Source organism: Megalopta genalis, chromosome 8, assembly GCF_051020955.1.
Source record: "Megalopta genalis isolate 19385.01 chromosome 8, iyMegGena1_principal, whole genome shotgun sequence".
Classification (NCBI taxonomy): Eukaryota; Metazoa; Arthropoda; class Insecta; order Hymenoptera; family Halictidae; genus Megalopta; species Megalopta genalis.
The window spans coordinates 17,793,247-17,818,832 of record NC_135020.1 but is presented as its reverse complement, the minus strand read 5'-3'; the positions used below and the strand labels follow the sequence as shown (position 1 = coordinate 17,818,832).

Here is a 25,586-nt window from a genome sequence, read left to right as displayed (position 1 = left end):
TAAGGTAAATGTACTTAGGGTAGCGGAGCCGTCGGGTGGAGCTGGGGAATTATTTCGCTACAGAAAACTATCGATTGTTTTCTCGTACTGCCGATAGTTCCGATCAGAGTAGCCGAGATACCGAAAGATAATCTAAATGAACTTTTACATATTTCCATGCCACTTCGATAATATGTTTATTTATATACTTCTACTATTTATAGGCGGAATGCCTTAATATGTTTGTATATAGGCATCTTCGGTAGAGTCGGAAAGAATACTTAGCCAAGCAGTGTTAAAGATCGCAAAAATCGCAGTTTTATCTCGATCTTGATCAAAAACTGTAAGAAATTTGCAGTTTTTAAATAAAAATACGTAAAAAAAAGTACGCACATAAGTTACCGAGAATGTCGGTACCCTCGTAACTTGTATTTATTATATTGTATTTTTATTGTATTGTAAAAAGAATACAATATAATACTTTTACATTTTTCATACTCTTTGGGTTGTCAAATCGTTGTGTCCGTGAAATTTATTGTATGACGCTGGTAGCGAACGTGTTAATATAAATACAAAATAATACTAATAACTAATAATATGTTGACACTAAAAAGGGTTAATAATTCTTTGTCTCTACTGCGGGATGACCAATTGCTGTGCCTTTGGTTTGTTTTCGGGCGTAATTGATTTTATGTTCATGGAATAAAACAGATTATAAATATTTGTATTCGAAAACAAACAAAATGAAATAATAAACAAATTTAATACGTTTCATTCGATAAACCAAATGCACGGCAATTGGTCAACCCACCGTAACCGGCTTCACTACTCTATTATGGAACGCTTTTCAAGAGGTGTCGGATTATCATCGATTTTGTTAGAACTTAAAAGTGTTATTGTTTAATATTCATACTACTGTTCTATAGATCTGTACTACTATTCGATAGATTGATGTTTGACGCATTGAACTTTGAAATATTTATTTAACACGTTTCCGCTACCAGCGTTGCACGTGTGCGACGATCACGATTTTCCAATTCGCGTACAGAACATGAAATTCATTTTACGTATGTCACTAAAATTGTAACACATTGAACGATGTTTAGAGAATATATAATAATATAAGCTTCTCTTTGAGGACATTTTTATCATAATTTTTAATACGATCCAATATAGTAAATATAACTATGTACGCTACTAACGCTGGTAACGAACGTGTTAATATGAATACAAAAAATAATACTAATAACACATTATCTTTTAATTTGTTTATCGCTCCAACCAATCGCAATGTTTACAAAATTTCTTCCTCATTATTTAGTCAGTAGACTGCGAATTTTTATGCGAAATAAAAATTTTCTGCATTAATTGCAAAATGCAAGAACTACATAGACATTTATTTCGTTTCTTATATTATTAAATGTTTTTACTGTTTTGTATTCCACCTAATCAGTTTTATCATAAATGCATAAAACCCTAGTGACGGCCTCGCATCTGAAGAAAAGTCAAATCATTAGGTCCAATTTGTAAAAAGTTATTCCGTTTTAACAACTGAAATCCTAGTTAAAATTACATAGTTATTAGAATTTGACCATTTTTAAAAATCAAAGAATATCCACATTTGAGAATGGCGCAGCGAGTTTAGCAATTGATTCAAACAATGTTCACGTTGTATAATATAAACACCTGCTGTCACGATCTAGGAAACAATCTTACACGGTTCTTGCACAGACTGCAGATTGATTACTTTTCGTTTCAATAATTAGAAGTTTTTCGATTCTAATAATCCCTAAGAAAAAAAAACCGCAATTTACATTTATCGCGTGTCTATATTTACTGAAATGTTTAAATATTGATGACGAGAAATCAGAATTTTATTCGGACTAAAAAGAACGGAACAACATTCATACTTAACAGATTATTACTCGAAATCTCCATCGCGTGTCATCGTCAAAATGTGGAAAATTGTTAACGCAGCATAAAATGCGCCGGTATCTCCCGTTCTTTTTTCTATAATTAAGCGAGCTACTAAATTCTATCGGGGGAAAAGTTCCAGAACAATATTTCGTGAAACAGTTCATTCAATTTTTTCCAGCTAGAACAGAAGTTGCCCGGCATTCTGAAACTTTCGGTGTTTTATTGAAAATCTGCGCCGGGTCGTGTTGTGCGATACTATTACAGGATTAGAGCGTGCAACATTTCTATCCATTTTTACCTGGGATCCTCCTCATCGCGCATTTGCAGGACGCGTGTTGCACATTGTGCAACGATGCACTCTAGATTGAAATGTGGTGAAGGATCGAACAACCGGCTGCACAGTGCTCGTTGAACATTTTCCTTTGCTGTACGTTTTTTAGCGTTTGCGGCCTAGACTTTGAATCAACGTTACAACTTGCAGCGCGATTTTTGACGTTTGCGGTGTAGACGAGCTTGCGTCGATAGTATAATACCTTCGTCCGACAGAATTTTCGATGCATTAACAACGTGTCCGCAATTTAAGATCGCTTCGATGCAAATCGATTGATCCATTGTAAACACGACAATCAATATGTAACGGATAGAGGGAAGACGAACCAGAATATCGCGATGAAAGTACTTTATATTTTCGTACACAAGAATTGTAAATTGTTGAAAATATGAATAGTCAACAGATTCTCGCGGCAACAGAATTTCCATCAAAACGCCACGTAGGAAGAAAAGAATTGTTTCGATATTCAAAAATCGAATGCATTTTTATTTCCCGGGCTGAAACAACTTTTGCATTTCTTTCACAACATATTCTCCATTCCTCGCATAAACTAAATTACCCTAACTTCGATCGTACGTTCGGACACGCTAATTAATCGCGCCGTGTCATTCGAAATAATAGCAAAATTTTGAGAAAGCATTTTAATCATTGTCTAGTAGACTAGTCCTCCTATCGTCTAAAAAACAGGAATTCAAATCATTTAGTTCAGTTATAAAATGATTATTGCGTTTTAAAAGGTGTACGAACACTTTTTTGGGCCGCTATGTGGATAATTTACACTGGATAAGAGCTGATCATAGTAGTTGTGTGTGTGTGGTTCACAACCAAACTACAGTCACAACAAAAATGTATAATATAAAAAGCGGTGAACAGATTGAAAGAACGTAATAATAACAATAAAAGGAAGAAATAAATATTTATTCTTCGGTTTCCCAGTGCAGCCATGATTACGCTGCCATATCCAATAAGTAATCGTTTTACAAATAATAAAATCATTAAACATCTCCACTTCCTCGGAACATTAATCTTAAAACAGTTATTGCGTTTTAAAAGGTATTCGAATACTTTTTGCCAGAAATTGTACTTGTTCTCTAATTCATTTATAAGACAAAGTGAAAATACTGTAGGTATACTTTTCTGATTTTTATTCAGAAGGTAATTAGTTGATTTCTTTAAAACAGCAATTTCAGATCTGATTATTTAGGACGATATAATTTAATAAATTCTTTCGAGATTATTACAAAATTATAAAATTACAATATTACAATTATATTATTGTATAAATTATATAATATAATTATATTATAATATAAAATTGTATTATTACAATATTATAAAATTTTAATTATAGAAATCGATGTAAGCGTAACTTTTTTAAGAATGCACCATAATTATATTATTAACCAAATTTATCCTGTTTATATTATTAATAAGATATATCATATAATTGCACCATTTAAAAAATGTATTATAATTACACTATGAGTTATTCATCTTCGCCAGTCAATTATATTTTCTTAATTTTCTTAAGCTTCGCAAGGCGTAAGAATATTGAAAAAGTAACGTATGCCACATACAATTGCTGTACAATTTTTATATCTCACCGAATAAAATATAATATCTTAACTTTATGAAACTTTCGAGATGTTTGCCGCGGCCGTCAAAGTATTAAAAAAAACATTATTTATCTTCTTCAAGAGCTCTATATACAAATGTTATTGCGTTTCGAGAAAGGTGAACGAATACATCGATTACCGTATAAGTTGCAACAAATCACGGAAATATCGTAGCCGAGGGAACATGTTTTGGATGTCGAATTGGAATAGCTTCGAGCGCAAAGGGTCAACTAAAAGGGCCGGTAGGTAGAACTACGATGTGTTAATTGCGGGAGATTGCGTATAAACGTGTGGTAGCTGTTGTAAGCAGGTCGAAACACGGAATGTGTGCGCGGTGTTGCGAGTCGCAACGTGAAGATGTAAAAGATAGGAATCTGGAGTGGCCGTTGCCGGGAGAGGAATGGCGAAACAGAGTAGCAGAAGGTGGACAAAGTCGCCTTGTAATACACGGTTAAACTCCGCGAGCAAGACGGTGAATAGAGGGGGAAAGCTTCTTGACTTTTCAATTTCCTTTCCCCTCGACGGCGTCCTGCTCGTCGGAGATCTCCGCCTCTCTTTAGGAGAGCCAGTCGGTCCGAGCTATCTGGGTGAGTCAGTAGGAATCGCCTTTGGCATCGGCTAAAGTAATTTTTCGGAAAATTATAGCACTTGACGAGATTAACGACCCAGTTCCGAGAAAATTGCACGGTCACGCCGTATCTTTTTATCGATCGTTACGGTTTCTGTTCGTTTTCCTCGATATCGGTGCTTTGTCACTCTATAAGCTGGATTCTCTGTTGGTTCCGGGATGGCAACGCGATACTTACCGCAAAAAGATGATAGAAGCAATCGTACGCGGCTATCTCTTGTCAGGATCTCGTGTCATAGCAAATAAAATGTTTGTACACAACGATTATTAGAAAGTTGTGTGGTAGAAAGCTTGTAGAAAGTTCTTGGGGGCTGTAAATAAAGTTCAACAGAATCACACCGAGAGTAGTATAATGATCGAAATCGAGGATCGATGATAAATAAACGTGGTGACAATGCGCTCTTAACTCTTATTCGGATATTTTTTTGTTAAATAGCGTTTAGCGGTAAAGGTACTTTTAGCATTACTCATATCGTTGAACGCGATACACAATTGTGATATTTCATGATTTCGATTTGGAATCACTTTATTCGAAATACCTGAACGTAATCAAGTTGCGCGAAATAACGGTATAAAATGAATTCTCTATTAATGAACATTATTAATTGTACTAGAACAAAATTAGAATTTGATTTAATAATAGTAGGGGTCGCAGTTGTGACGGCACTATTCGGCTATGAACATGCCAATCCATTTTCGTTCGAATATTTCGCTAACTTTATTTATATAAAATTGAATGACAATAAAATTTAATAGTATTAAATATTTTTCTAACTTTAAATAACGCTCGAATAAAACAAGCTCTAAGGAAATATACAATTCACGTTTTTGTTGCATGCGTGGCATCATTTAGTCGTATTGGCTTCTGATTCTTTTTATATATTTAAACAAACGGACAATTGAGCCGTTTATTTTGAAAGTGGCATTAGGCACTTTACCGCAATGAAAAGTGGTGATTTTTTAATGTTTATACGAAATTATTTATACCGAGAAAAATATCAGTATTCTGAGATAACAAATACAAGTAAATCTTCTCGAAAGTTAGCATCCATATTTTGAAACGTGTTAAAACGCAAACCCTTAAATATATCGACTGAAAAACAAAGTGACTTATGCCACTTTCAAAATAAACGGCTCAATTCCTGTGATCTTTTGTTTGCAATGTAGTTTATCTCGCAAGGAAAATGTACAATTATCAAGAGTACATTTAAGAGTACTTTACTTTACTGATAAGAGTGTATTTATTATTATTATAATTATTATTATTATATTCATTATTATTATTATTATTATTATTATTATTATTATTATTATTATTATATTTATTATTATTATTATTATTATCTACATGTGACGATGACATTAGATTTTCGAGGTGCGCCTTCTTTTGGTCCCGGAGTGTGAAATTTCATTTTCCAGATCTGAGTAAATAATTCGATCGGAGCCATGTAGGAGTGACGCGGCAGTTAAAGTGTTAAATACATAATATTTCACTTGTTAAATTATACAGAAAGTTTGAGGTGTGCTCAACGGAATCCGTGTTATGTCAGGAGACGTATTAATCGCATCGCGAACGAGGAGAAGTCCGCATAATTCCGAGACGTCGGAAGCCACGATCGCGAGTTGATAGAAAGTTTTACCGAGAGTGTGTGTATGTACATACGTCCTTTCAAATCAGAGATTTCCTTTACCGAAGATTCTTTCTCTGCTCGGAACATAAAATCAAGGGGTCGTATTTGCGATTCTAGTCTTAGACGTCGGATCCTTTATACGAAGCGACTGTAAAAGTTCGGACGAGTTCCCGTTTTTCAAGTTATGATAGACAAACTTCTGCGAAGTCAAGATACCTTCGATGCGTGGTATGCATAACTAAATTCCCTGACCTCTCGTCATAAGTGAAAAATATCCGGAACGCTCCGATAAGAATTAACGCGCGTTCCTGTCAGGCTAATATTCGACGCGCTACAGTTAGTTCTCCCTGATCGACGCCCAATTTGGGAAGAAAAATGGGGAATTTGGGAAGAGAAGGTACGATTATTCGAGTCTTGCGCCTCGTTTTTATAATCGTTGACAATCGGCAACTTATAAAAACGAGCCGCAAAGCGCGACTAATCGTATCTTTTCTACCGAAATTGTCCATTCTTCTGTACAATCTGAACGTCAATTAGGGAGAATTCACTGTATTTCCTCGCGACATTTCGACTTTGCACAGACGAAATTATTATCACGGATATTACTATTGCGGACACGTGACTCTAATTCCCTTGGTTTTCCTCGCTTCTCCCCGGGACATTGTGAAGGGAAAGTAATGTGGATCAAGATTTCTCGTTACTGGCTGCGCACGATGATTACGGGCTCAGATTCAACGGAACGTATAAAAGGAAATTCAACGAGCGTTTGTTAATACAAACTAAGTAACATCAGCGCCGTTCCTGGAGCCGGTTCATTTCCGTTTTTTCGTTTCCCCTCGAAACGAGCCAACCGGTGCAATCGTGGTAACGGTGCTCCACTTCGTGACGTCTCCACGGACAAAAGACGAAACATTAATACCGGCTCTCCTATTGAGGTAACCTTATCTCGTCGATGCGCCTCGTATTTTCTACATTACTTTCTCACGCGTCCTCGTACTTCAATGCTTCCTCGAAATCTACGCAGCGTTCGATTTATGCCCTGGTGGCACTCATTTTTAAATAGCAGAAAGCATTTGGGTTAACGAAAGTCAACGATCCGTTCGTACTATTTCGATCGTAAGGAATTTTTTGCTTGAAAGAACAAAGTTTTTTCTCTCATTTTGCAGTTTATGTACTAACTGTAGGACATCGGTGTTCTATGATTAGTGTTATGAATAGACTGCGGATCTTTGCGATAAATCAAAATGTTGTGCATCGATTGCAATAGACAGCCTTGAATAACTTTAATGAGTTATAAACCAAATAATCAAATTGTTGAATTCTTCTAATAGCGTCATTTTTGTGTTCAACTATTCATTTTTGTTATGAATGCGTAAAATTCGTAGTTTAATTATTAATACCATTGTTCATCGTATACGGATAATAAAACCCATTAGTCTCAATAGACTTATATACGGAATAGTGCAGAGATAGTAAAAGAATAAAGGAAAGGAAAATACATAACAAAGAGAAAAATCATATTTATACATAAGTCAATAGAGGTGTCTGTATGTGTGATAAAATAATAAATAAAATAGTCTAAAATCTATGAAAGTTATTGTTATCACTAAATTGCGGACTTTTATGCAAAATAAAATTTGTCTAAGTCAATTATTAGAATCGACAGTTCAATAAAATCTTTTCGCTTTTAATCACTTTATTAAATTGCATATATAGCATAAAAATATTCTTCGATTAAATTAATGTTTTTACAGTTTTGTGTATTTGATCTGGTCATTTTTATCACAAATGCATAAAATCCGATGTATCTAGTTATCACAGTTAACGATATTAAGAACGATACTGCGTAGAACAGAATGTTGTATACAGAGTGTCCCAAAATTATTGCGCAAGCTGGAAGTAAGGGGTTCCTGAGGTCATTTAAAGTAATTTTTTTCCTTAGCGAAAATGCAATTCGCGGCTTTGTTTACGAGTTATTAACGAAAAACACCGACCAATGAGAGGCGAGCACGGCTGGCGCGAGGCAGCTCAGCCAACGAGCGCACGGAGCCCAGTTCCGCTGATTGGCTCGACCGCCTTGCGCAAGCTGATCTCATCTCTGATTGGTCACTGTTCTTCGTTAATAACTCGTAAACGAAGCATTGCATGCACGACGGATTGCATTTTCGCTAAGGAAAAAGTTACTTCAAATGACCTTAGGTTGCTATGTATAGAAATTCGTGAGACTTTCTTTTATATTCAATCGTGAGACGTTGGGCGTTTTGCCAAAATGTAACAAACGCGTCAATCGACAATTTGTACATACTTCACTCGATCATGCATTTCAAACTTTGCGATAAAAATAACTACGAATCCATAATACCTACGAATAAAATGTCCAAATTTGTCCTTCTCGTGTTTCACAATTTATTCGAGCGTTATCGTGCGACTGAGTGAACGAAGCTAATTCGACGCAGCGATGCGGAAAAAATTTGGAAAAAGCAATCTAACTGTTAAGTAAACCTGTAACGTTCCCAGAAATTTATCCGAATGAACGCGACGCAATATAGAATTGAAGAAACCCCGGGACTGGAATCATTTTGGATAAAATAACCATCATTCTACAATCGGATCCAAGTTCAATATTGGATCCTGTTTCCATTTCACGAACAGTTTCCTATTTGCCGGAAAATACAATCCAAACGAAAACGGTTCCGCTTGCCTCCGCAGAAAATTCGTCGTGTAACGTGGAATATAATTAAAGCACGTGGCTCGTCATCGTGGCGCACGGTATGTCCCTATTACGTTAGATTGGCATGCCGTGCTGTATTTCTAGTTCGTTAAAGCAAAACTGTGCCGCGTAGGGGTAACGTTCACCAACTACCGACGTTTCGCTGTTTGTGCGTTAATGACGCAATCATCTTGGGGCTTCGAACGATTCGAAAATCAAACACGCTAATTTTTGCACGGTATATTGTATCGATCATAAAATTAAATTTTCAGTCATGCAGCTTCGGATCGTAGTATAATCTTGTTACCAACAATTTTCATTTTCGTTTATGTTTCGAGAAGACACAGTGTAGTTTGTATGTAATTATTAGACTTCAACTTCAACTTAGAAGTTGCATTTCTTTCTTTAACAACGTCGATTCTGTAATAATTAAGGTCGAAAGTAGTGCGTAGAAGTTATTGTTATAAATTCACAAAAGTCTCGGTCTAGTAATTATTTACGTTTTTATTATTTTCTATTATTATTTTCTATTTATGCTGTTACAGTTCTTCGAATTACGGTTTATTTCTGTTCAGACATGAATTTATAAATAATAATATTCCTCCGTTTGAAACCTTCGCATGGTTTTTTCAACTTCTTATTGCCTATTCGTTTATTATTTCCTAATCTGTAATTTAAATTGTATTACATCCTGATTCGCGATTAATGTAACTTAATTGCCTAGTATTCTGTAATTGTACACCAATTGCAATTACGAATCACATTGTCATTTAATTGAATGGAAATCTCTGTAACGAATTACAATGTGATTAAGCTGTAATGTGATTGAATTATAATGTATTAGGTCTACCGGAAAGGTCTGTCCGTTTAAGAAATGAAAGGAAATAATAGATTTTTCATAAATTTAGTAATATTTATTGTACAATATAATTTCCGTCGTTACTTATGACCTCTTGCCAGCGTGATGGCAATTTGTGAGCAACATTTTTCAAAAATATATGTCTCACATGAATGTGTGCATATCTATTAAAATTTGCAATGACATTGTCAGACATTATCAGAATAATCAGACCTAATAATTAAATTACGTCGTCATTGTAATTCCTTGACATAATTCAATCGTAATTCTGCACAACTCTGTAATCACAGATACTTAACTTTCGAAGATATATACAGAACTGTTTATTTGAACATCGAAGAGACGTACAGTTCCGTATTATAAATTATCAGTATCTCCATCCATATTTCGAAAAGGAGGACGAATCGATCTGTGACGTATGTAACATTTTTTGCTCGGAACGATCTCCCGAACGTGTCAGGAAAGTTCGTCGGTTCCGATCCGGGACACCCTGTACGCGTTCTATAAAAAAAAATCGTCCGACGTCGTTGCTCGGGTGTCAACGGGTTAAATGGGTTTCCAGCAGCCCGATCGATGATATTCTGCATAATGATGAAACTTCCCGGACAGTCGTTTGAGAACCACTGACCCAACCGGAAAGCGTTGGCAAGTTGGAGAAGGTATTTAAGGGGACGAGACGAAGCAGCATGAAAGATGAAACGAACGGGATGAATTATAGTCGTACCATCTTCCCCTTCCAATTTCATCCCCCATTCTTCCCCCCGCGCGTCTTTATCGATAATTCACGAGTATTAATTAGAATTCCAATCTGCCGGTTTAATATGACAAACCCGTTGCTTCGAATTTCCTTGCAGCACTTGTCACCGTCCCTTCAGCCAACCCCCCTCTCTCCCACGGTGTCCGCGTTTTTCTCTGTCTCCCGATTAACCCCCCCCCCCTCTTCGCCACCAACCCCGCGCGCCGACCAGATCCAGATCCGCCGCGGGGTTTAACGATCAAACTGAAACTTTTGAGGCGACAGCACATAAAGCGGACGAATTTTCCGTAGCGCCGTAACTGTTTGGAACTTCGCCGCTTCGTAAATTAAAATTTTATCCATGAACGGATAATCGAGGGGCGATTCAGCCGCGTTTTATCAACCCGGCCGATCTTCCGAGGACACAATCCGATTCGATTCTGTTCTACGTATCGACGTTGTACGCGTAATTTCCGAAAACTTTCCCATCGATAAGTCCTCCCCGCCCCCCTTCCCATTACCGCCCTTTGAGAGCTTGCCCTTTTCGCTGAGCAACCAATGGCAACTCCAGTCTTCAGCGATATTCGAACCTTTACCTTTGACAGGAAATAGGGTGAAGAAGTGACCCGTTCTATTAATTCCTGCTGAAACGCCTCGGAGTTCGCGAAACATGTCAGAATTATTGATTTAGTCTAGATGATGTTTCAATATTATCTCATCGCTTTTACAATCTTGAAATCGTGACTTGAAATCGTAACGCATTACCAAACTGCGGATCTCTATGCGAAATAAAAATTGTCTACATTGGCTGCAAGATGCAGGTGTTTGAAAGATATTTGTTTTCTTTTTTGGTTTTTAATAAGCTTAACCAGTTGAACGTGAAGTATCACGAATGGATGAAACACAAAACGATGAAAACATTTAAATAAGTTTAAGATTGTATAGTAATCAAATAAGTAAATAAAATAAATGTATAGTAATAAAATAATTTAAAGATTGCGTAGTAATCAAATAAATATGTATAATAAAAGTATAGTAATAAAATAAATAAATAAAATAAATGTATAGTAATAAAATAATTTAAAGATTGTACAGTAATACAATACTATACATATAGTAATACAATCTTTAAATTATTTAAATGTTTTCATCGTTTTGTATTTCATCCATTCGTTTCTTTCATAAATGCATCAAATCCACAGTCTATTCGCGACTAGACTGCGAATATACATGGAATGGACCGAAATTCGTAGTAGAACCGAGCAGAGGGTGATTCTACATAGAGAAATAAGAAACAAATTTTGGTATAACATTTTCTTATCCGGGGTTTCGTTTTCGAGGAAATCGACTGCAAAATCGTATCTGATCAAGATAGTGTTTACAAACATTGACAGTGATGGAAACATTCCGTTTACTACTCTCCATTGCTCAGAAAGAAGTCCGTCGTTTCGGTAGAGGGAAGGGGGATATTCCGCTCGCCCCGCCTCATCTGCACGCCCGTAGTCACCACTTTTTTCTATGACCTCCCGAAACCCACTTCTATTGGGAGATCGGTCGCCCGCTCCACCCAATCACGTCTCTTACTCAGCGCGTAATTGGAAGAGGCTAGGTGAAGCGGGCAACCGATTCCCCTTGCCCCTTGCACCTAGCGTCATTTAGCTTATGCGCAGTGTTTCATTTTCTCGTTATTACGTTAACGTAGGCGTGAACTACCATATGATACAACATAAATATGTAAAATGTGTGTATAGAACAGCGGCTTTACTGCATGATCCAATGAAAAGTTAATCAAAATTCTAATTAGTAATTAGTAAATACAAATACAGTGATGTCTCCCTAACTGACGCTCAGATTGTGCAAAAAAATGAATAATTTGGGAATAGAATATGCGATTGTTCGAGCCTCGCAATTAATTCTTATAGTTACCGATTGTCAACAATTATAAAAACGAACCGCAAGGCTCGAATAATCGTATCTCCTCTTCCCAAATTGTCCACTTTTGTGGGCTATCTTAGCGTCAATTAGAGAGGTATTACTGTAATCATGTGTTCATCAGAAGAATCTGAAGTTAATGCTTGGAGGATAAATCAACGCTCTTGCATCTTGTAATTGTTGCGTCTGTTTTACTTTGTGTCGATTGTTCTACGCCTCCTAACTCACGTCGCACGTCTCGCTCGTCCGTGGTCGCGTAAATAATACACACACACGTACACATCCACAGAAAGCACAGGCACACGCGTCTGATGTGCTCCTGACCGAAAATGACGATCACGGAGGAGCGAGCGTGACGGGAGTCAGGAGGCGATGTTCGTTCTTATTCGGCCGAACTCGAGTCCCTCGTTTCGTGGAAATTCAGCGTTGAAGTTCATTTGAGTTTAATAAGGAGGGATTATTTTCGCCAATAAGGGAAACACGTTTACCCTACTTCTGCGAGGGCATTAACATAGATGGATTGGTGGGGATCGGTCTTACACTTTTCTCTGCGCACTTCTTCTAAACGGCGGATAGTATATAATTCGCTGCGACAAAATCCTTTATAAAGATGAACAAACTTTAAAGTCGATAAGTCCCGGATAAAAAAATGTTACATCAAATTTGTTTCTTACTTTTTCACGTAGAATCATCCTCTGCTCGGTTATACTACAAATTCCGGCCCACCCTGAATATGCAGAATGAAAGTTCTCCACCTCGATAGAAACAAACGAGAATTAGATAAAAATTTATTTGTCGTTCTTAATATTTTTAACAAGTTGAGTACAATCTAACGGCGTTTTTCAATTCTTCTCCTGCATTTATTGTTTTGTATTCGACCAACTTACTTTCGTCGTAAATGCATAAAATCCATAATCTACTTATGACATTAGACTGATATCATTTTAAATAAAAAGGAAGAAATAGGATAAAAGTTAGTAATATGAAACATTTCGTTTCGGAAGCTTTCTAAAAATAGAAGAATTTAATTTACTCATGAATAGACATCGGATTTTATGCATTTATAGCAAAAATGAGTGAACCAAATTCAAAACGTTAAATGCATTTAAAGAATTTCAAAATACTGTTGCATTAATTTCAACTCGTTTAAATGATTAAGGAAATAAATAAATCTGTATGCATGTATGTATTATAAATCTGGAACTTGCAATAAGTACCGACGATTTATATATTGCATAAAAATCCGCTGTCTATTAATGAATGATTTAATTATACTAATTAAACTTGTGAGATGAAGAAGCATCGTCCATCTTTTACCTTATTATTGAATAAAGAATGAAATTTCTTTTCTTTTTTTATTTAATTTATTTAATGTCGCATCTGCTTAATAGCAATTAACGACCACTTGTGGGATAACATTTGTAAGTTACATGCAGTGTAATATACAATAGTTTTTGATTACATTTTTGCATTATTTTCTTAATCTAGGTTTCTTAAGTCACTATATAATTTCGTTAATCAATTAGGTTTTTTCTAAGTATGACATAACTTTTGCTGTTTGTTTGTAGTTGTCGAAATATTCTTTGATGGTATTGGGCATTTTTACTTTTTTTCTGATATTGTTGTACACTGGACGTTCTATTAGAATGTGCTTAACCCTTTCGCTACAGCAGCTCCATCTGCCGAAGTACCGTCACTGAACGGAAACTCGCTCCAGAAATATGCACAGTGCGCGTGGTTTCTATATATATATTGTTGCAAGTTTTAAATAATAACTGTGCTGAATAAAACAATCATCGCTCTAATGTAACAAGTATATTTACATTTTTAATTTAAAAAGACTTACAAAATTATAGGTAACATAGGTATTTATATAATTACAAAGCCTAACGATTAAATGTTTAATATAATTAATAACGAGAGACGAAAATTATTAAAATATAATAATATGTAAAAACTAATAATATAATTCTGTGCGATATATTTGAAAGCAAGGATCTATACAAAGGCCAACATCGCAACCTTTGCACTCGTACCGCGAATCCGTTCTTTTATCATTTTTGCTACAAATTACACATCCGCGTCTTCTGTATACAATTCATTTCGATGCCGCATATATGCGGCGCCCGCACCCACAGGTCGTCGAGTGGATGCCGCATATATGCGGCGCTCGGCGCGAAAGGTTTAATTGTAAGCTCAGTGTTACAATTGTTACAAAATTGGTTCGTCCGTTTAATGACATTTCTATTCAACTCCGACTTCTTAAAATGAATTTCGCGGAGCATTTCGCAGAAAGGTTCGCAGTTTCGTTGTAATATTTGTTTAGGAAACAATAGGATAAATCGTACGAAATTTTTCACGATAGACACCTAGGCATTTGATGAGACCACTCCACGCTCGATTCATCGAACGTTTCGCGAACAAATACGATTTGCATGGTACAAGAACACATTCTGCTGATCCTATTGTCTGGTTTATTGACATCTACGTCTATCTGACAGAGCAGTATCAATCACGAATACTAAAACGTACGGATCTTGATATTTTGGAGTCTGGCTTTGATCGATTCTGTATCTAGGTGAAATGTTTACGCGTAAAACTATTACATGGAATTGCTTCGGCACGTGTTACTGTGTGGAACGATCAAATATTCCTTTGACAGATTCAATACGAGAATTTCGAGCATCGTGGCTTATTGCCGCTGCGCCTTTTTAGCAAAGCTTCATTCAATCTTCGAAAATGTAACATTTTGTGTTTTATTTCAAGAACAGACAGTTCGTGTTGAGTGAAAGTGTACATCGGAACAATTTTACGAAGCGAAGTAAATCCTTAGCAAGCATTAAAAATAAAGTGAAAAGAAGAACAGATTGAATACAAACACATTTTTAACGTTGTGATTTAATTCTTAATAAAATCTTATTGTATCTTTGAAAATGCAGCATTCCGCTTTTTACTGCAAGAACAGCTAAGTAAGTTAAATTGATAAAAAGTAGGCTGCGAAGCGATTTCATGAAACCAAGTGATTCCTCAAGAATCACTGGAAATGGGGTGGAAGAAGGAGTAGTTTCATTATAATAATGTTTAACTATGTAGCTTATTACTGTTTCACCCTTTCAGCGATTTCTCCATCGAATGTTTTAAAATGAAACACTCTGCACATTATTTTCAAGAATAATAAGATATAAATTGTATGATAATAAATGCATTAATATAATAATATAATATAATAAATTGTATTATAATAAATATACTAATGTAATAATATAATATAATAAATTGTATTATAATAAATATACTAATATAACAATATAATATAATAAATTGTATTATAATAAATATACTAATATAGTAATATAATATAATAAATATACCAATATAATAATATAATATAATAAATTCTATTATAATTGTATTATAGTAAAAATATAAATAAATTGACAAAAAGCATGCATCAAAGCTATTTTACTAAGAGATCCTGACAAAATTATTGGAATTGGGTTGTAGAAAGAGTTGATTCACACAAAATATACGAACGTTTATCACTCTTTGGCTTAATGCTCGCAGTTTTTTAGCAATGTCTCCATCGAATCCTTTGAGAAGCAATATTTTGCGTTTTATTTCAAGAACAGTTAAACTAGATCGACGGAAAGTACACAGCAAAGCAATTTCACGAAACAAAGTGAATTCTCAGGAATCGTTGGAAATGGGGTGGAAAAAAGAACAGCGTACTCGCAGCTCCGTAAATATTTCGAACACCGACGGCCTTTACACACCATCAACGGCTGCACGCCGGCGAAGAATTATTTGTCCGAAAACTTATGAGTGGCACTGCGCCGGCCGTGTATCTTTGCATATGACTGGTCGATCTCTACGTTGCGCCGAGCTCGCGGGAAAAAATATGCTTCCGGCTTGCACGTGAATTCGTTGATGAACTTCGACTGTAAACCTTAGCATGCGTCAATTCCGTTCCGCTTTACGAACGTGTCGCGTACACTTGCAAACTGAAAACTCTCTGTTGATCCTTGCATACAGATCCCTGTATAGAAAGGATCTGTATACACTGCATCCTCTAGTATACTGGAGGAAATCTACCGTGTGAAATGAAAATCGTCCGTACGAAGCTGGTTAAAACAACATCCGCAACTGTTACGAGTTAGTTTGCTCGGCAAACAAATTTCTATTCGCAAACTCAATACGCATAATGCAATTTTGACTAAAAGAAAACAACTTATTTTCAATCGATAGTGGGGAAATAAACTGTTTTAGTTTCATCTGGTATAGTTTTCGCGTTGTTGCGGCATTGTAAAATAATTTCTGCTCGGCTCTAGTCTCGAATTGATTTAACTTCAGTCTTACAAGTTGAATGTCTTTCGATCTGATACAGCATAACTTTAATTGCCTGTTTCAGAAGTTGTTTAACCTGAAAATAATTCCAATTTGCTGCGTAATAATGCTTTTAAGATCTCTCTTATTAAAGAACATTCTTTAATGTTATAAATATTATGTGTTAATTGATGGTTAGTTGAAAATGTACAAGGAAATGGAATATCCCTATAGCTGTCATTTAAAAAATCGTTTAAAAAAGTCCTGTTATATAAGTACGTTAGTGCATATAAATAAACATAATGCTACGTACAGTCCTCGCGCGACGAGAAGGCATCTTTGTGTTTACATTCTCCCTCTTACTAGACGCACCACTGCCGCAGCTAGTAAGAGGGGGAATGTAAACACAAAGCTGCCTTCTTGTCGCGTAATGATTATGCGCGCATTTCAAACGTCAGGGGCAATAAATAAGTAAAAGCAACATGCAAAAATTACTCGAATTCGACCAAACAAACGAATTTGTCAATTTTTCAATCAAATGGACAGAACAAAATAACATTGTTCCCAATACTGCCACCACTAATTATTATAAATTAGCAATAAATGTCGCTACTTTTACTCGTTTATATTATTCAAATAACTATTAAATATGTTTATAATTCATTTATTACAGCAGATATGAGATGAACAATAAAATTATCGCTATCCTTTTCGACTTTTTCGTTATTCTATTTATGCCAGTCGCATTTTTGATACGTTAATAGTAAATTCGCCTTTTAATACTAATTTATAAATATTAGTATGCAATGTTTCCTTAATATTACCTACAACGAAATCCAAATGTAATCCCTTGCCTTACAACTTAATTTCCAATAGCGCGCGCCATAAACGTTTCAGCTTGTAAACAGAAGTGGATAATTTGGGAAAAGGAGATGCGAGATTATTCGAGCCTCGCGGCTCGTTTTTATAGTCGCCGATTGTCGATAACCATAAAAGCGAGCCGCGAAACTCGAATAATCGCATCTCCTTTTCCCAAATTATCCACTTCTGTTTACAAGCTAAAAGACAAGGAGAATTTACTGTACTTCGCCATTAAGTAAAATAATTGAAGTGGCAGTGTTATAAAGACATCGACAGCAACTGGGACATCCACCCTATTCGACGCTAGTATATCAAAGGATTGCGTGGGTTCACTTTTTTATCATAGCATCGTTCCTTTACCAGATTTTATCCTGCCGATACTTCTCACCTGTCTATCTTCTGCACGCCTGCATTTACACGAGTGGATGGACGAATTTGCCCGCGCTTTTGCCGGCTTTGTTTTCGTGCTGAAAGGATATAGGTCGATTGTAAATAGCAGATTCTTTTGTTACCATGCAATATCGTGAGGCCGTGATTTCTGCCCGGCAAAGATTTGTACGCGACGTTCATTGTTACGTTCTCGATCAACCGATGTATCAGCAGTTATTGAAACCCTCTGTGCTGCTCCAAGCCTGTGTGTCACGCACGGCGAAAAAAGTTTAATTAGCCGAACGCGACAAAATGTAACCGGGTGCGCAACGGGATCATTGTATGATCTGTGAAAAACCGAATCTATGGCAATGCAGTAGCAAAACCATTGTATTGCATCGATACCGTATACATACAGGGTGTCCTAAAAGTATGTTACCTGGAAACGAGGGAAATGAGGGATTCCTGTGGTCATTCGAAGTAACTTTTTCCTTACCACAAATGCGGTCCGCGGCTTTGTTTCCGAGTTATTAATGAAAAACACTGACCAATGAGAGGCGAGTTCAACTAAAACAAGGCGGCCGAGCTAACGAGCGGTGGAAGTCCAGTTCCACTGATTGGCTCGGCCCAGCGCTTAGCGCCAGGAGAGCTCGCCTCTCATTGGTCAGTGTTTTTCGTTAATAACTCGTAAACAAAGCCGCGGATTGCATTTTCGCTAAGGAAAAAGTTACTGCAAATGACCTCAGGAACTCCCCATTTCCAGATTACGAGACATTTTTGGGACACTTTGTATTCCTAATAAGAGAGTCGGAGAATTTCTAATGAACACTTTAACTGCCGCGTTACCCATGTGCGGATGACTCAGATGATTATTTACTTAGACTTGAAAATTGTTTTACAATAATTTAGCGTATCTTCCTAATTTTATTATAATCTGCGAAACGTAAAAATGTTGACAAAGCAATTATAATATACTTTCGTCTTATTAAATTTTGCAGGTTACTGGCGCGGCAGTCAGTGTTAATAAACACACAGTTAGAACAGTGTAGTTTAAAATCATGAAACAAATTAGCTACAAGATCTAGACCCAACTGTCCAAAATCAGAAAATCAGTTCAGAGGATACTCCATTACAAGTTAAAGAAAACTTGAGATACAAATATTAAAAAAAAAAATCGTTCAACTGCCATTATTAGTTCCTCCAATATTCAAGAATGATCAAAGTATCAATTCAGTCCAAGAGTAGCAAAGTAACCCAAGTACAATGATACTAATGCAACAAGAAAGTAAAATCCGATAATCTAGATTACCTTACATTTGCGACACAGTCGGCTCGTTGCGCGGTCTATTGTTCATCGATTTCCGAAGGATATTCGCGATGGGTAAATGGAAAATGAGAGAGAAAAGTGTAAATAACTAAATAACGTTCGCGTATATTAATCGCACTTGGCAAATGTACAATCAAAATTTCCAAAGACCGCGTGTCTAGAAACACGAAGACAATGGCGATAAAAAGATCGATTATTTTCTCCTCTCGCGAGGAAATAATGAACGCGTAACGTCGGTATCTGCTGAAAATTTGGGTCTGTAACGTAATTGGACAGGCAATAAACGCGATTCAGGTCCAGGAAACGTACGATCGTCCGCGGAAGTAGAGGGCGATGGCAGCCGGGTGAAAGGCGACGCTCATAGTGTAAATAAAAGCAGACTCAAGCCAGACAAAGTATTCTCCTCCGCCTTTTCCAACCTTCTGTGAATCCCTCTTCTCGCTTTCTTAAAGCTTGAAAGAAAAAAGGAGCGTAGTCCCTTCACGGACGGCACGAAGCCGAATCGGGAACCAGCAAAAGTGGAATTCTGAAATATTAATGCGACTTCCGCCGAGGCTGTGCGCCGATCTTCTCCTCTCCTCTCCTCTCCTCTTGCACTTCTTGTATTTTTGTTCTCTCTTGTTTTTCTCGTTCTTTGACGTTTACCCGTCTCTTCTTGGCACACCCACGTAGCCCAACAATCTTGTCAAAGGGTGTACGTACATGTCGGCACACGGAACACCGAAGGGTCGCTTGTTCCTGTCGCTGGTCGGATCGCGTATCCTTTATCGAGCGACGTCGTAGGAAACAAATTCATGGACTCGAGTTTGTGCCAGTGGAAAGTTCGACAATTAATAGGTAATGACTGTCTGTCGTTCGGATCGTTGCCGGTATCGGTGTATCAACGAGGAACTGGTCTAAATACAGAGGAAAATTCATTTAGGATTATGTACTACCGTTTCGTAATTTGTTAACACTTTATTTTGCTGTCGATAATTTTTCTCAACGGTTCCCTTAATATCAAACATACCACGGTTAATCGCCTGTTTCTCATTTTACAATTATTCCAATTATAGAGATACTTTCGTGGAAAATGATAGAATTCATTGCAATATTGCAGTAACTATTCTTCTTACTTTTATAAGGCAATGCACACGAGCCAATAAATAATAATACCCGATTTCAGACGGGAAACGATAAGTCGCTCTCGGAAACATAATTCGATAATTTCTATACAATTATTATTCAGAAGAAAATTGTTAAGCTCTTTTTTCAACGTGATATCGTCTGTAAGAAAGTTGTTAATAAAGTGTCTACTTAAATATCACTTAGTATACTTTCTGAGATCAGACTAACCGACAAATGGAAAGTAAATAAGATAAGATATAAGTAAGAATGATGGTAAATAAGAATGAAACAGTGCCGCACACCACAGAGGCGAACACAGAACCTTTAATTATGAAAAGAGCAACACGTAACGATCGTATCGTAAACCCGGCCCGACCTCGTGTATCCACCAATATATAATAAAGAATTCCCAAACTACGCGAAATTATTTATGTAGAAGCGATAATGAATGTCAGGTTTATTGCTTTATTTTATGCATTTCTCAATAAAGTTCGCGTATAAAGTGGCGAAGCAATTGTTTCTCCAGTTTCCAACAGCTTTGAACAATATTTTCTCTATCCACGAAAACGGAGACGCACATATTCGAATACCTTTATTAACACGTCGATTGCCAGTAAACATTTTATAAATATCTTGAAAGTGGACCTGTGGATTTTCATGCACGCGATAAAACTGTTCTAAGCGAGAAACACAGCAGATAGATGCTAGTTTTACGATGCTTTTATTAATATTCACAGTCCAGTGCGATAGAACCTCGATTATCCGCACCTCTGATACTTAAATTCGCTATTATCCAGTTTGGCTATTTATTGTAAACAAGGAACGAACTCGTTACCCTGTTAAAAGTGACCCAGGGGACGAATTTAATCGAAGCAAATAACATGCGAAACGTTCTCCTTTACTTCGAATCTAGAAACTTGAAGCGTTATAAAATAATGTTGTCCTTTACTCGTGGAAAATTTGTGAACCTATTGAACTTTCGTAATTCATTGACTTATATACCATATTCTTGTATCGTAAAGTTAACGTGGACGACAAATAAATGCACTAATATAAATTAATATTAATGCATTTATTATGCATTAATATAAATAAATGCATTAATATAAATAAATATTAATGCACTTATTTGTCACCCACGTTAATTCTGTAAAACGTGTGAACGCTAATGACTCCATAGTTAATGCGACCACATCAACACTTTAACCGCCATGTCAACCATATTCGAGTGACGGAATTATTTGCTCAGGTTTAAAAATTAATTTGCTAATCTATTATTTATTACATCTTTCTAATTTTATTCATAAGATCCGCAAAACGTAAGAATATTGAAAATGTAATTCTTGTCATACAACTTAATTCTTCCATTCTAATTTGATTCAATAAAATACTATAATTTTACACAATTTTTGCGACGGTCGACGTGACAATCAAAATGTGCAAACATTTTCTTTCATTCTAAATTTCAAATGTAATTCCGACTAACCAATATCCGATTTGATTGATTTATGAACAGATAAATGCAATCACATTTACATAAAAGATAAGATCTAATCCAGCAGCTTGTCCAAGTAAGCGTTCTAGTATCCGGCTATTCACGATCTTAATGATCATTTCCGATAACGGAGGTTCTGCCGTAATAAGAAACTGTCGGCTACTGCGGTAAAACGATTCGTAGCATTAAGAAGAATAGTTTGCAGCCAGGTATCTACGGAAAGACACCCCTCTGACATTTCGTTTTTTTTCGAATGCCTGTTACAGGAAGGTGAGAGGGGTTACTTAGAGGGGCTCGCTTCAAGATATGCAGACCTCTTCAGAACACATTACGGAGACGTCCTGGAGCCACTCGAGGAACTACGCCGCCGTGAAACAAATGCTTCCCCCAGAATGCCCAACACTCAACTCACCACCAGTCATTCACAGCCCATTTACGTGCCTGGAAAATACTCGGTGAGTGAATCTGTCCTTTTCTCGCCGCCCTTGATTTTCATTCTCCTTTCTCTGTTTGTCTTCGTCAGTCTCTCCTTTATACTTTTCCTTTGTTCGTTAACTCCGACAGAATTCCTTGGTACATACATTACATAATTACACCGATTTTACATTTTGCTCTTTGCCTCTCTCCCGCAATCGTAGAAACTTGTTTCCAGTGGCAACACTACTGTTGAAATAGTCACTTTATTAGCGGCTGCTTGCCAGATGGATTCTACGAATTGTCGACAAACTGCTGCTTTCGTTGTTTTGTTCTCAGAAAATTATTTTCTGAAACATAAAATTTAGGCGGATAAAAGGGCAGGATAGAATAAAAATAATAATCAGCGATATTATTTTAAATTATTTTAAATCGTTCTCGGGGAAGTTAATTCATTAAATTCTTTCTTAATCTCTATCTTTGGTATCTGTGAGTAGTATCGTTCCACAGTCGCTCTTGAATTTAATTAAAAATAGTATTGTTTATTTACCTTTTAATTATTCTTATTACATTTTATGCATTTTCACGTGCTCCGTTCACTTTTGCTTGTTGTGTAAAACTTTGCATTAAATATAAGTTCTATTAACAGCACACGTTGATTCAACGTCAATGTCTACATTAAGTAGAAATGATCGACCATGATCAGACGCGTCGTGTTCAACAGAAACAGTAACTTTTGAAGCATAAAATCATTGAAGTTTGATTTATTGATTATTTTTTTGCGCAAACAAATTGCACATCTCAACTGTTTTATCGTTAAAAATTGATTTATTAAGAGATCTCGATAATGCCGCATCTGTTTTTGCAATTTCGAATTAATATTTGACATATTTCCACGTTCGTGCAACAGTGCTAAATAGTTTTAAATGTTCAGAAAATAATTACGCGATGATCGACCAGCGAAACGAATTTTCAAAATTACTGCAACTTTGAAAACAGTAATTCTGAGTAATTGTGTACGGAATATTTTCTGAAAAGAAGGTGGTCTTCTTTATTGCCACGCAAGGGAAACTGGAGGTTTCAATGGCAAGAAGAAAAATAACAGGATAAGGGAGAATGTTCCTTTTTTTGTGCAGCCCTCGAGCTGTCTGAGCGACAAAGAAGAGGACGAAATCTATGGCTTTGGATACGGAGTATTCAGTAGACAAATGCTTCAACACCGACAACAGAAACTCGCTCTCGCCGCACAAAATACTACGATAGCACCTGGTGGACATCAGCAGCCTTATCAAAGGTAACAACTTCTCCTAACTCCACTTTCATCCCTTCTGCTGACTTTGTGTTGTTGCTTTTGGACATTGAATCTTGTGGGCCATTAGCAATTATTTATACAACTGTCTTTTCTGTTTGCAAAAAAGTATCGAATATCCAAAATTCTTTTCTTGTATAGAAATCAGATAGATAGAATATTCTCTGCGATTATTGTTCTTTATTTCGTAAAGATTAGAATCAAAAGCGTCCATTAATTCTATGCGATTATTTTTCTTTATTTCATAAAAATTACACTCAAATATTTTCATTAAAAAAATCTACATGATTCGTATCATCGCCGGTGAAACGAACGTTTTGAATTGTAAATATTATTCCACAATTATTGAACCTATAAAGATGCTTCCATCGGAAATCATTGATTGAATTTATTTATCCGTATTGATATAAAAATTTCAAAATATCCGACGAAATTAAATCCTGTCATTTTTATAAGTCACTTTTAACGCTCGATACAGTAAGCCTTAAAACAATCGTTGACAATTATGCCTCGAAGAATTTTTTATTTCGTAGAAATGGGCATAATAATTTGTAACTATAAAATTCTGCGTGATAAAAACAATGTGGATATCCTATGAAATTTTTCACATAGTTTACAAACACATTTTCATAAGTGCAGAACATGTTACTATTGTATGTATATTATTGAATATTCAGTGATGCATGAAAATATTATATCGGACAGTGACTAGATTTTTGGGAAATCTTTTCGTAGGATTTCCGTATTTTAAGCGGTTGATGGGACACATGTTCTGCCTCGTTATCACACCATTACAGATCAGACGATCGTCGTCCAATTGATTAGCGTCGACACAGGCGTGCTCGAGTGACGAATAGGTCGTGTGTGTTAATTGTTCACGGTTCTGCACACGAATACGTGACGCCCGTTTGTCACACGGTCAATGATGCAATCCGCGATTACACATCCATTACAATCGCCTTTAATGCGCACTTTGAACGGAATATCAACACCCTTATTTAACCGCCTGTCGTTCCAATCCCCCCCGGCGTAAGAATCAAAAGTAGATTCACCAAATCCTCCAATCAAATATTAGCTATTTCATTGATCTAAATCGCTTAATCTTTTAATGGAAATTGAAAAGTTAGCACGTTATTCATTTTCTTCGTGATTCATCGAATAGTTATTTCGTTGTACCATGTATCATAGTACAGTAATTCCAACAGCAATTTAAAAAATAGACAATTTGGGATGATGATGATTATTCGAGTCTCGCGGCTCGTTTTTATAGTTACCGATCGTCAACAATTATAAAAACGAGGCACGAAGATTTGAATAATCGTATCTTCTCTTGCCAAATTGTCAATTTTTGTGTGCACTCTGAACGCGAATTAGGGAGAAATTACTGTATTCGTAGTGTTATAAATTACAGTGATGTGAATAATTACGGACTGAAAGTAACTTTTACATTTTTAGTGATATCTGTACAAAAACGTAACCAAAATCCATATTCGAAAAATATATATTAACATATTAATTATTAATATATTATATATATATATAATAATAATAATATAATATAATATAATATAATAATATATATAATAATTTATATATACAATAAATAATATATATATATATATATAATATACATATAAATGAAATAATATATAAATATATATAAACATATATATTTATAATAAATAAATACATATATATTTATACATAAATATATATATATACATATATCCATTCGGAAATAATAGAAAATAGAAATATACATTGCTATATATATTGTTAAGTTTTCGATTATACATCAGTAACAACGTAAACGTTACTTTGCCTCTATAATAACACGCACCACTGTATTCACATTCACGTTGATTAAAAGAAAATTTCTGTTATCTAAATTTTATTAGTATCGGAGTGAAGAAATTTCGATTGTACGTTCGTGAAACATATTTGACGCGAGCGAGTGAGAACTGAAGCACCTAAGTGACGTAAACGAATAAATGTGCACTGTCTGCCATCGTATCATTAGGGGAATCGTAAATTTTTGTTAG

At 35.9% G+C, this 25,586-nt stretch overlaps 1 protein-coding gene across 5 annotated transcripts in view; it reads left to right on the top strand.

Moving 5' to 3' along the window:
* Positions 1 to 25,586, top strand: part of LOC117227652 (uncharacterized) — a 664,926-nt gene that overhangs the window by 532,073 nt on the left and 107,267 nt on the right. For all 5 annotated transcript variants that reach the window (XM_033483090.2, XM_076524316.1, XM_076524319.1 and 2 more), the window contains 2 exons: positions 22,088 to 22,276; positions 23,372 to 23,529. In XM_033483090.2, coding sequence (XP_033338981.1) covers positions 22,088 to 22,276; positions 23,372 to 23,529 — 347 coding nt within the window. The remainder of the gene's footprint in view (positions 1 to 22,087; positions 22,277 to 23,371; positions 23,530 to 25,586) is intronic.